The 12,530-nt window shown below is 49.7% G+C and overlaps 1 protein-coding gene across 2 annotated transcripts in view; it reads right to left on the reverse strand.

Annotated features, from left to right (window-relative positions):
* Positions 1-12,530, reverse strand: part of DYSF (dysferlin) — a 201,087-nt gene that overhangs the window by 126,126 nt on the left and 62,431 nt on the right. For both annotated transcript variants that reach the window (XM_063135826.1, XM_063135825.1), the window contains exons 17-22: positions 12,141-12,182; positions 9,979-10,094; positions 8,331-8,444; positions 7,543-7,720; positions 5,022-5,146; positions 3,438-3,544 (exon numbers count right to left, since the gene is read on the reverse strand). In XM_063135826.1, the coding sequence (XP_062991896.1) occupies positions 3,438-3,544; positions 5,022-5,146; positions 7,543-7,720; positions 8,331-8,444; positions 9,979-10,094; positions 12,141-12,182 (682 nt within the window). The remainder of the gene's footprint in view (positions 1-3,437; positions 3,545-5,021; positions 5,147-7,542; positions 7,721-8,330; positions 8,445-9,978; positions 10,095-12,140; positions 12,183-12,530) is intronic.

A 12,530-nucleotide genomic window follows, 5' to 3' on the forward strand; every position in this document is an offset into this window, starting at 1 on the left:
CCATGTTTGGGGACATTTTAAACACAGCAGGCAGCGTGGGTCCAAATTAGCCTGGCCCTCCAGATGTGTTGGACTGCAACCACCCCCAACCAGCAAGGCTGGAATGATGGGAGTAGTAGTCCACAGGAAGTACTTCTTCACACAGCACATAGTTAGACTATGGAATTCATTAGCACAAGATGTGGTGATGGCCACCAAATCTGGGTGGCTTTAAAAGGGGGTTGGATAAATTCCTGGAGGCGAAGGCTATCAAGGGCTACTAGCTCTGATGGTTATGTGCTACCTCCAGTATTCAAGGCAAGAAGCCTGTGTGCACCAGTTGCTGGGGAACATGGGTGGGAGGGTGCTGTGGCACCATGTCCTGCTTGTTCATCCCTGGCCGATGGCTGGTTGGCCCCTGTGGGAACAGAGTGCTGGACTAGACGGACCCGTGGTCTGATCCAGCATCAGGGCTCTCCTTTTTTTCTTATGTTAAATGATATGGACAGCCTCCATCTCAGTGGCTGTGCTCAGCTGTGGAATTTGTAACACATGCCAGAGATAGACTGGACCTTATGGGATGTCTTGTGTACAAAATCATGCATGGTGTGCAGAACGGAGATGGGGAGACGTTTTTCTCCCTCTCCCATCATACTAGAACCCAAAGGGGTCATCTCATGAAGCTGATTGGTGGGAAGGAAGATAAAAGGAAGGACTTCTTCACACAGCACATAGTTGAACTATGGAACTCACTACCACAAGCTGTAGTGATGGCCACCAGTTTGGATGGCTTTAAAAGGGGGTTGGATAAATTCTTGGAGGAAAAGGCTATTAATGGCTACTTGTCCTAACAGCTAGGTGCTATCTCCAGTATCAGAGGCAGTATGCCTATATACACCACTTACTGGGGAACATGGGTGGGAAGGTACTGTTGCACCTGCTTGTGAATTCCAAGCCAATAGCTGGTTGGCCCCTGTGTGAACAGAGTGCTGGACTAGTTGGACCCTCGTCCTGATCCAGCCTCTTCTGATGTTCTTAGCACATCTGGAAGGCCCCTAGTTGGGGAAGGACGCCCAGTTTAACCCACAGCTCTGGCCCCTCAGGCACATGCAGCCAAACTGCTCAGCCTTTCACTCATTTTTGTCTGTCCGTTGCACGCAGCCTCAGCAGGACCAGAGACAGGGACAAGGGAGGCTGGTTCTCCAGTCTTTCAGGGCAAGTCTGCAGGCAGTAGAAGCCTGGAACTGGGGACCGCCAGACTGAGCCAGAGGGATTAACCTTGAGGAAGTGCCTGTTCACCACCCATGGAAGGCCCTGGCAGGGGTGTAGCTGGAGGGTAAAAGAACCTGCATGGAGGGGAAGGGGAAGGGGAGGGGGGCCAGCCACCTCAGGGCAGCAGGCTCAGTCCCTGGCTGCCTGCGTGCCTGCCTGCCTGCCTGCCTTGTGCCCTACTGATTCTCTGGACTGGAGGAAAGGTGGCTATGCACAAGCAGGTAGAAAGGCAGAAGCCAGGTGAGGTAGCAGGTGGGCTTAACAAGGGAGGGAGAGAGAGAGAGAGAGATGAGCAGGAAAGGTAGGGTGACCATATGAAAAGGAGGACAGGGCTCTTGTATCTTTAACAGTTGCGTAGAAAGGGGGATTTCAGCAGGTGTCATTTGTATATATCATAGAATCATAGAATCATAGAAATGCAGAGTTGGAAGGGGCCTACAAGGCCATCGAGTCCAACCCCCTGCTCAATGCAGGAATCCACCCTAAAGCATCCCTGACAAATGGTTGTCCAGCTGCCTCTTGAAGGCCTCTAGTGTGGGAGAGCCCACCACCTCCCTAGGTCACTAGTTCCATTGTCGTACTGCTCTAACAGTCAGGAAGTTTTTCCTGATGTCCAGCTGGAATCTGGCTTCCTTTAACTTGAGCCCGTTATTCCATGGCACCAGTTTTGTCACTGCTTAACTCAGGGGTGGCCAATTCGTGGCCTTCCAGAGCTTGTTGGGCTACAGTTTATATCATCGCTCACCACTGGCTATGCTGACTAAGGGCTGCTTGGAGTTGCAGCCCGGCAACAACTCAAACAACCACAGGGCCACCGGTTGCCCACCCTTGACTGAACTGGCCCCACGTCTCAAGCACCTCCTTTGTAGCAGGAAGCAGGGGCCTTTCCTGCCTTGGAAACGGACGCTGTGTTCATAAGCATATGAACTTATTTATTTATTTATTTATTTATTTATTTATTTATTTATTTATTTATTACATTTCTATACCGCCCAATAGCCGGAGCTCTTGGAAGGCAGCTCCAGTGAAACCATTGGGACTTGCTGCCAAGTAAACGCACATAGGATCAGGACGTGTGATCCCTCCCTCACCGTCAGCGCCCTGAGCATTGATTCTCCTGTGTCGCACACTGTCTCAGCCCCTTCTGTGACGCTGTCATTGCATTTTCCCAGCGCTCCGCAGCGGCATATGTGCAGACCAAACCAGACATCACTTTCAGAGTGCGTCTAGCACCTATGTCTCCTTTCTATTTTTACTCTAGAGTAGGTGCACAGGGCTCCATGTGGCTCTTCAAAGCCCCTCTACCCCACACACTAGGGCCGGATCTGGATCGGGAACCCTGCGCCTACCCTGTAGTGAAAATGAGAAGGAAAAAAGATGTTGCTGCTCTATTATTTATTTATGTATTTATTTATTTATTTCTATAGCACCATCAGTGTACATGGTGCCGTACAGAGTAAAAGAATAAAATAGCAAAACCCTGCCACATAGGCTTACATTCTAATAGGATCATAATAAAGCAATAAGAAGGGGAAGAGAATGCACCAAGCAGGCACAGGGGAGAGTAAAACTAACAGTATAAAAGTCAGATCAAAATGTTTGTTTTGCCTGTGAAATGTGGGGAAATGGTGATGCCCCCCACCCCACCCCCACCCCCACCCCCTCCAGGCCATATTGGGCACTCGGCAGCAAAGGGGTCTTTGGGGAGGCCCTGGCCAGGCACACAGTCTCTGAACTTCAGGTTTCTCTGTTTATAAAGAGGGCACCCTCGTGACGCTCCTCACGGTGTTGTTATGAGCAAGGATCGAGGCCAGAATTGTGCAAGCCCTTTGGACGCGAGGCGGTGGGGGCACGACTGCTGACAATAAGACCCGAGAGGGCGAACGGGAGGCAGCTCCACCCACCAAGCCAGGAGACCCCATCTGAGAGAGCGTCTGTCACAGCAGCTCACCCCAAAATACAATGAGGCCCATTCAGGTAGGCTGGGGCCGAGCGAGTGGAAATTTATGACCTGCCTCAAATATCACCTTTTCAACTCCGTGCCTTGGCTCAGCCACCGCCACGGCGAGCGCTCGCCAATGGACGGCATTCTTCAGCACGGGGGCCCCCATCCAAGCCAAACAAACGCGCTTGTAATAAACCCACAGAACGCCGGCTGGCCCCGCAGCCGCCTCGCGTGCGCCTACCTGCAGTCCGCGATGATCTCATCAATCAACTGAGCCACGAGGGTGTCCACGTCGCTGGTGGAGCGCTTGGCTTTCAGGGCGAGGTGGAATCGCTCCAGGTTCGCTTCCTACACCGGGCAGAGAGCACAAAACCCACACGCGGCTGTAGCTGCACCACACAACGTCGCCCTACCGCCGGCTTGCGCGCAAGCAAGGGGTCGTCGGAAGGCCAGACCCAGGCCATGCTCCGCATGGGCGCCAGTGAGAGCCGTGCGCGGTCTTTGTACGGCCTGCACGCCGTTGCGTCGGGGGCTCTTTGCAGGGTTTCACAGGCCCCTTCTGTGGTAGAGCTGTACCACGCAGGTGTCAAGCGGGGATGTGGCGACAACCAGAGAATCCCAGCCCCTGTGTGTGTGTGTGTGTGTGTGTGCTATGTAATTGCAGCACATTGATTCCAGAACGCTTTTCCATGATGGGGGAAGGCGCATACTTGAATGGTCCCAGGAGAGGAAGGAAAGATCTCCCCCGCATAATATTTCAAGGAGGAAGTTAGAGGGACCCTTTGCCCTCCTGTAGCCTGAGTTTTGCATGTGCAATAACAGGGAAATGTTCAAACAGTTGAGCCCCACCCCACCCCACCTGCAGCTGGAAGTGCTGAGCGAAATCTCCGCTGCTTGGGTCTGCAGGATGCGGCCATCAGATCTGAGGATTTGACAAGACGCTTCAGAGTTTTTGCCTCCTTCTCGTGGGGCAACAGTCTCCAGAGGCAGGAGCAGGAGCTCAGGGCCAAGGGAGGGCAGCTGTTCCTCTGCTTAGCTTCAGAGCTTCTGCTGCTTGCTCTGCCCACAACTTCCAAGCTGTGTACATCAAGCTCCAACCTGAAGCTTAGCCAGACTACAGCCATCAGATCTCATCCACCAGGCTCCACCCCCAAGCCTGCTAGGCACCGCCCCTTAGCTCCCAGGCTCCGCCCTTCAGGCTTCAGACTCTGACCATAAGACTGAGCAACCCTATAAGACAGGGGTACAGAACCTCAGGCCTGGGCCCCCAATCCGGCCCTCTGGGTTCTCCCAGACAGTCCCATTCCCCAGGACCAACATGCTCAAGATGTTGAGCATGAATCCACCCTAAAGCATCCCTGACAGATGGTTGTCCAGCTGCCTCTTGAAGGCCTCTAGTGTGGGAGAGCCCACAACCTCCCTAGGTCACTGGCTCCATTGTCATACTGCTCTAACAGGAAGTTTTTCCTGATGTCCAGCTGGAATCTGGCTTCCTGTCACTTGAGCCCGTTATTCCGTGTCCTGCACTCTGGGAGGATCGAGAAGAGATCCTGGCCCTCCTCTGTGTGACAACCTTTCAAGTATTTGAAGAGTGCTATCAATCTTCTCTTCTCAGTCTTCTCTTCTCCAGGCTAAACATGCCCAGTTCTTTCAGTCTCTCTTCATAGGGCTTTGCTTCCAGACCCCTGATCATCCTGGTTGCCCTCCTCTGAACTAGCCAGGAGCCTTCTCCTGACTCTACCTTGGGCCTCCATGGCTGGGCAAGGAGCCCTCCCCCTGTCCCCCCACGCCACCCCATTGCCCCTTCCCCAGAAGCCCCACTCACCAGCCGGTCCACAGCCCAGGAGAGCAGGTTCTGCACGTCGGTTCTGTGACTGATGTCTTCCCAATAGGAGGAGAGCACCACCACTGGCTTCACGTTGCCCCAAGGCAGGTAGTAATACTGACAGCCTGCCAGGCAGATAAAACCAGGAATGTCTCCAGCCAAGGAAGCCACCTTCCTAGTACGGCCTTAACATCAGCTCAATCCAGCGCTCTGGTGCCCTACAGAAGGGCACGCCTTAGCTGGGTGCCTTAACAGACCATCAGAAGCAAGAGTTTAAAAGGGTGGGGGGAAAGCCTTCTCCCTGTTTTTAGGGGAATCCTTCCTTTTCTCCCCATCCTCCCCTGCAATCTATTGCACATACTCAGTGGCAAACCTATTACACCCGATGTTGTGCAATAATGCAAATGGCACGTAATGGGGAAAGGAAGTGCCAGCATCTGGCATACCCCAAGCCCAGCAGCGTTTGCAATAACTTGCCAGTTGGCTCTTTAAATGGGGAACGATCCGCCAACAGGCCGCAAGGATGCAAACTACACATTCTGAAAACCTTGCCCTCGTGAAAACTGCAGAACTGCTTTTGTGAATAAGCATCCTAGACCTACGATACCCAGGACGTGGAGATAAAGGGGACATTTCAGGCATCACTATTTTTAAGCAAAGGCTGGAGAGGCATCTGACAGAGCTGGGGCAGGAATGGGATTATTCTCTTTCAACTCGGGATGGGATGGGGGGAGAAATGAATTCAGTTTGCATTTTAATACAAGCATATCTAATTCCACACTTCTGAACTGCTATACAAACTGAAACTCCGTTACCACTCAAAACTCAGGCGCCTTCAAATTTTGCAATGAAGTTCTCCAATCACAAAAATGCTTATATTATTAGGAGGAAATAAACATTAAAAATGCTTTACATTAGGAAGTGAGGCAGGTGGCTACCAGGAGTTGGGCCTTCTCTGCTGTGGCACCCCGGCTGTGGAATGAGGTCACTAAGGAGGTTCGCTTGGCACCTACACTATATGCCTTAAGACACCAGGTGAAGACCTTTTTATTCTCCCAGTATTTTAACAGTCTATAAATTAATTTGAATTTGCTGTTTAAAATTTGTATTTTAAATTTGTATTTTTGCATTGCTGCTGTTTTTATCTTGGTTGTGCTTTTATATTGTATTTTATATTATGGTTTTATACTGTTGTTTTGTTTTGAATTGTCTTAAATTTGTAAACCGCCCAGAGAGCTTTGGCTATGTGGGCGGTATAAAAATGCAATAAATAAATAAATAAATAAATACAAATATTAGAAAAAATTGCTTGCAAAAAAAAACACCACACACTTGTTAGGCAAAATGCATTCTAAAACCTATGTATTAGGAGAAAAGTGCGCAAAAGAGCTTACGAACTTTCATGTTATATATTTATTTATTTAATCACAACGTTTGGGATGAATTGAATGTAAGATTAGAGAAGTTCTCAAAGTTCAAGACAAACCGAATTTAAGATTGGAAAAATGAGAAAGTGAGAAGAACTAAAATTGGCATAGTTTTGCATCTTTATGTTCAAGAGAGGATCAGCGCAAGACAGGAGGCATACTTAGGGTGACCCTATGAAAAGGAGGACCGGGCTCCTGTATCTTTAACAGTTGCATAGAAAAGGGAATTTCAGCAGGTGTCATTTGTATGCATATCACAACTGGTGAAACTTCCTCTTCATCACCGCAGTTAAAGCTGCAGGAGCTATACTAGAGGGACCAGATTTAAAAGAGGGCAGGGCACCTGCAGTTTTAACTGTTGTGATGAAGAGGGAATTTCACCAGGTTCTCCATATATACAAATGACATCTGCTGAAATTCCCTTTTCTATGCAACTGTTAAAGATACAGGAGCCCTGTCCTCCTTTCCATATGGTCACCCTACCTTTACACCAGTTTGATGACACTCAGTTCTACTTCTTTGCTCCATTCAGAGGGGTTTTAAATCTATTTACAGTTTAGGTGCAGTATAGTTCCTACATAGGGTGACCCTATGAAAAGGAGGACAGGCCTCCTGTCTCTTTAACAGTTGCATAGAAAAGGGAATTTCACCAGGTGTCATTTGTATATATGGAGAACCTGGTGAAATTCCCTCTTCATCACAACAGTTAAAGCTGCAGGAGCCCTGCCCTCTTTTAAATCTGGTCATTCTAGTATAGCTCCTACAGCTTTAGCTGTTGTGATGAAGAGGAAATTTCACCAGGCTCTCCATATATACAAATGACCCCTGTTGAAATTCCCTTTTCAATACAACTGTTAAAGATACAGGAGCCCGGTCCTCCTTTTCATACGGTCGCCCTACATAGAGGCCCAGGCAATCCAGTGAAAAATGTATCCGGATGCCTCGCTGGTTGCCTTCTGTTTTCAAAAGTCAAGTTCTTCAGGAGGGGCAGAAACCCACACCGTGGCACAGGGAGGTGGAACAGGGGACCCACTCCCCCACCCCCATTACGTGCCCTTCCGGTCCTGCCGTGTGGACGCGCGCCCCCCTCTTACCGTCAAAGACAGCCCTGCTGTACTGGGTGGTGGAGGCCAGCGGCAGACAGGTGTTGTCAAACTTGTTGCCATAGTTACCGATGCTGACCTCAAATTGGATGGCATCATCCACGTCCTGCAACATGGTGGCCGAGTAGAAGGCCGCGAAGAGGCAGAACTTCCGCCTGCGCAGGTACTTCTGCCAAGGAGAGAGAAGCAGGGGGAGGAGGAAGGTGTGTGGGTCCCATCTCCAGACCGGGGGAAGAGTTTGGGAAGACCTAGAAGGCTGGGTCTGAGGCAGGGCCCCATCCTCTCACCCCAGTTAGGGAGGAGCTACACACTCCAATCCAACACGTGACCTCAAAGTTCAGCTTCAGAGGCTTGGGTTCAAATCCTGACGCAGGACTGTGCAGGCATGATGGTCTTTCAGTTGGACTTGGCTTGTGCTTGGGCTCCAGAGACCTGGGCAGTAGCCAAGAGAGCCGCTCTGACTCCGTCGGCTCTGTGGCGCTTGCGGGAACAAGAACAGGGCTCTTGCACTTCTAAAAGTGACCCCAGAAATGAGTGGAAAGGGTCGTTTTCGAATGCTCCAATCCGGAAACAAACATTTCCACTCGGTCTGGGTTATTTTGAGGAGCATGAAAGCCCTGTTCCACAAGTGGAGGCTCCCACGTGTGCAGCAAGTTACTAGCCTCTGCTGGCAGGTTGTGAGGACTTCTGGCGTCGGCATGGAGGGCGTTGCCAGGGACGTAACACTTAATGCTAAAACGAAAGCAAAAGGAGGTTGCCCTCCTCTGGACACACTTTACCTCTACACGCAGGATGTCATCAGCAGGGATATCCCCCAACTTCTGTTCAACGTGGTCCACCAGCTTGGTCTCCAGTTCTACCAGCAGCCGGCCACGGTAAGCCACGCCCTCTCCCTTCAAGGGGGAAAAAGAGCATATGGTGCTGTTAGGGGGCATTCCAGGCCTTTGAGGCTGGGCAGCCTCTTGAACCATCCATCCTTCCAACATGCACGCCTTGAAGGAGGCGAAATCTCCCATCAATGGCCACTCTTGTTCACCATGCCACACCCGTTTACAGCTCAACATCAAGACGCCCATTTTGTTTGGGCTGCTACCACTGGACCAGACAAGGGAAAGATCAATCAAGTTCAATATGACTGGACCATCAATAATAATAATAACATTATTATTATTATTATTATTATTATTATTATTATTATTATTATTATTATTTTATTTGTTACCCGCCTCTCCCTTTGGATTGAGGTGGGGTACAACACTAATAAAAACACCATAAAATACATACAACTAATTCAAACGTTTTAAACTAGTGCATCATTAAAAGCAGCAAATTATTAAAAAGGCATCTTAAAATTCAGCTGGGTAGGCCTGCTGGAAGAGATTGGTCTTTATGGCTTTCTTAAATTCTGGAAGACTGTTAAGTTGAGGAATCTCTCCCGGCAGGTCATTCCATAATCTGGGAGCGGCAGAAGAAAAGGTCCTCTGGGTAATAGTTGTCAGCCTTGTTTTTGTTAGCTGAAGGAAATTCTTCCCAGAGGACCTGAGTGTGCGGGGTGGATTGTATGGGAGGAAGCGATCCCACAGGGAGCCTGGACACAAACCATGTAGGGCTTTAAAGGTGATCACCGACACTTTATACAACCAATCCATATGAGGCATGTAAAATAATTCATGCAAATGTTAAAATGGGCCTGCATGTGCTTTTGGCACCCCACTCCACTCCACTGTCCCCACCAGCAACCATTTCAGCAGGCTGCATGGCGGGAGGTGAAAGGTGGAAGCAGGGCCACTCCACCAGCTCGGCTGAAAGGCGTCGCTCTTTTCCTCTTCCCCACCAATCCCTTTTTCCTCGTGTGCTGTGCCTTTTGGATTGCAAGCTGACTGTGGGCAGGGACCGTCTTCTTTCATTGGTTATTTGTAAGCTGCATCGAGAGCGTTTTTGGATGAGGAGCGAAATAGAAATACTTTAAATGAATGAGTGGGTTTTTGCAAGGAGGGTTGAGGTTGGCTTACCTTAGTGTAATATAAGGTGACAAGCTTCTTCCCCAACACAATTAAAATAATCCCTGTCTCATCTGCCTTGAGCAGGCAACACATCTTTCCTCGTGGAGGGAGGGGGGCATCCTACCTTTCCTGGGGTTGGGTCACAAAAATGCCGGGAGGGGGGCTGTACATGGGGTGGCCCCTTCCCAGGGTTTTTTCTGTCCCAAAGCCCTGGAAACCAAAAAACCGCCGGCCCACACAGGTTGTAATACCACGAGTGATCCAACAGCTTTTTACACAACCATGCTCCAAAGCACCAACCCCAGGATGACTGGCATCTGAGCAAATCCCAGGCAAGATAGAAGTGGCCCCCTCCCTCTCCCCCACCCACCCACCATTTCATCACCAACGGTTCGAAACAAGCCGTGAAAAATGGTAACTTCACCTTGCCCGTGTTGAGCTCGTCGTAGGGGTCTGGAAATCCGGTGAACTCCCTTGGGCTGCCGTAGAGGTTGACGTAACATGGGCCAAAGGTGGGCAAGAAACCAAGCCCATCATCCACTGGGGGAAGACAAGAGTGGGGCAACCATTAGAGTGGAGCTATGGAGGGCGGGGGGAGGCAGCTCTCGTCCACACCGGCCGCCCCATCCATGCAGATTCAGACTCTTCCTCTGCTTGTTCTCAGTTTCTCGGGTGAATTGCGTGTCTTTTGACTAGCCAGCCCCCCCCCCACCCCAGCAGACATTATCAGACTAGCGCCATCCTCCAGGGGAGCCATTTTGTGAGAGCGCCCACGGTAGGGTGACCATATGAAAAGGAGGACTGGGCTCCTGTATCTTTAACAGTTGCACAGAAAAGGGAATTTCAGCAGGTATCATTTGTGTATATGGAGAACCTGGTGAAATTTCCTTTTCATCACAGCAATTAAAGGTGCAGGAGCTATGCTAGAGGGACCAGATTTAAAAGCAGGCAGGGCACCTGCAACTTTAACTGTTGTGATGAAGAAGAAATTTCACCTGGTTCCCTATATATACAAATGACACCTGCTGAAATTCCCTTTTCAATGCAACTGTTAAAAATACAGGAGCCCTGTCCTCCTCTCCATATGGTCACCCTAGCCCACGGCAGCATATCAAATTCTCAAATGTGCCTACAGGTCCGAAACGGATGGAGGGCCCTGCTCTAATCTAGAGCTCTGCGTTGACACAGAGGCCACCCTGAAGAACTAGTCAGAGCAGGTGTGCCGTACGGCCGTTCAGGCCAAGGGGCCGGGTTCCATTCCAGAGAAGCTTCCGGGGGCCACATTCTAGTAGTGGGCGGGGCCAAAGGCAAAAAGGGGCCGGTCTCTGGCCCTGCTCACCCACAGGAACACGGCCCCCCAAGAGCTCCTCCAAAATTGGATTTCCCCCTTGGGCTGAAAGAGGTTCAAGACCCATTTTAACTGTTTTTATTCTGTTTTTATTTTCATTTTACCTTGTACACCGCTCCGAATTTTTTCAATGGGGAGCAGTATAAATAAATAATTTTAAAGTAACATTAATTCTCTGTGGGGGGGATTTTAGGGTTCTGCACCTCCCACTGCAAAGAAAGCCCTCTTTCAAAGTAACCATCAATTTCAAGGCCCTGCATGATCTGAATATCAGGTTGGTTCTATCAGTCTCAATGGGGCCTTGAAACTGACTAGTTCATTGACTTCCTCTATTCCTGTTGGCTTTGTAGTCCCCAAAGGATGCCATCGCTAGGGTGGCCCTATGGAAAGGAGGACAGGGCTCCTGTATCTTTAACAGTTGTATTGAAAAGGGAATTTCAGCAGATGTCGTTTGCATGCATGCAGCACCTGGAGAAATTCCCTCTTCATCACAACAGTTAAAGCTGTAGGAGCCCTGCCCTCTTTTAAATCCGGTCGCTCTAGTATAGCTCCTGCAGCTTTAACTGTTCCAATGAAGAGAGAATTTCTCCAGCTGCATGCATACAGATGACACCTGCCGAAATTCCCTTTTCTATACAACTTTTAAAGATACGGAAGCCCTGTCCTCCTTTTCATATGGTCACCCTAGCCATCGCCCAATGGTTTCCTGGAGACAATCCCTGCAGTGTGAAAACTCAGCAATTACTATTGTGTTTTCAAGACACTTCCAGCAAGCATTCAGACACCCTTCACGTCAGCATGGTAGATTCAGGCCATCTCCTTGACATGCTCTAATGATCACATAAAGCAGCCATTACGCTGGAGCTAAGGGAGCAGAAAGCAAAATAAAAACCAGAAACCCACAGAGATGATAAACCACAGCTTCCCGTGTCTACAGCATTCAATGTGGCACCATTGTGTGCAAACCAAGACTCCAAACACCTTGCAAGGCGCTGACCCCAGCAGAAGATCCATCACTGAGTCACCTTGTGACCGCAACTCCACAGTACATGCACGCACCAGGCACAAACAAGAGAGGTGAGTGAAAACTTGTCTCCGCAATCATTTCATTTAAATGAGCCAAGTTTCAGCCAGATGCAAGTCTGGGTTTCTAAGGCACAGCAAAACGAGGAGGGGAAGAGGTAACCAGCGCGGTACGTGTGCGGGAGAGAGCGAATGTGGCATGCTAAGGGACGTACAGTCTGTGGCTTTGAAGGGCTTCTCAGGGGCAGGAAAGTCATCTGAGGCACAAAGAAATGGGAGAGAAAGCAGAATGTCAGGATCTCAAGGGCCTGGGTGGAATTTCCACCCCAGCTTCAGGCTAGAAAGAGGAGAACGCAAGACCAGGGCAGCAACGAAGGACAGGGGAGATGGGACAGCGGAGGCATGTTGTTAAAAAGAAAAAGAAAAAAATATGGCTTCTAAAAACTCAGATCTCTGGGGCTGGACTCAGGAGGCCATTTTAAGTTATTCACACAACAACGGAATTCATCACACAGTTGCTAGTCACTCAAAGCTCTCGTGACACGGTCCTCCCAGCGAAAGATGGATTTTCGGTCTTCTTTAGAGCAGCGGCAGTCAAAAAGTCA

Source organism: Elgaria multicarinata, chromosome 10 (genome assembly GCF_023053635.1).
Source record: "Elgaria multicarinata webbii isolate HBS135686 ecotype San Diego chromosome 10, rElgMul1.1.pri, whole genome shotgun sequence".
Taxonomy (NCBI): domain Eukaryota; kingdom Metazoa; phylum Chordata; class Lepidosauria; order Squamata; family Anguidae; genus Elgaria; species Elgaria multicarinata.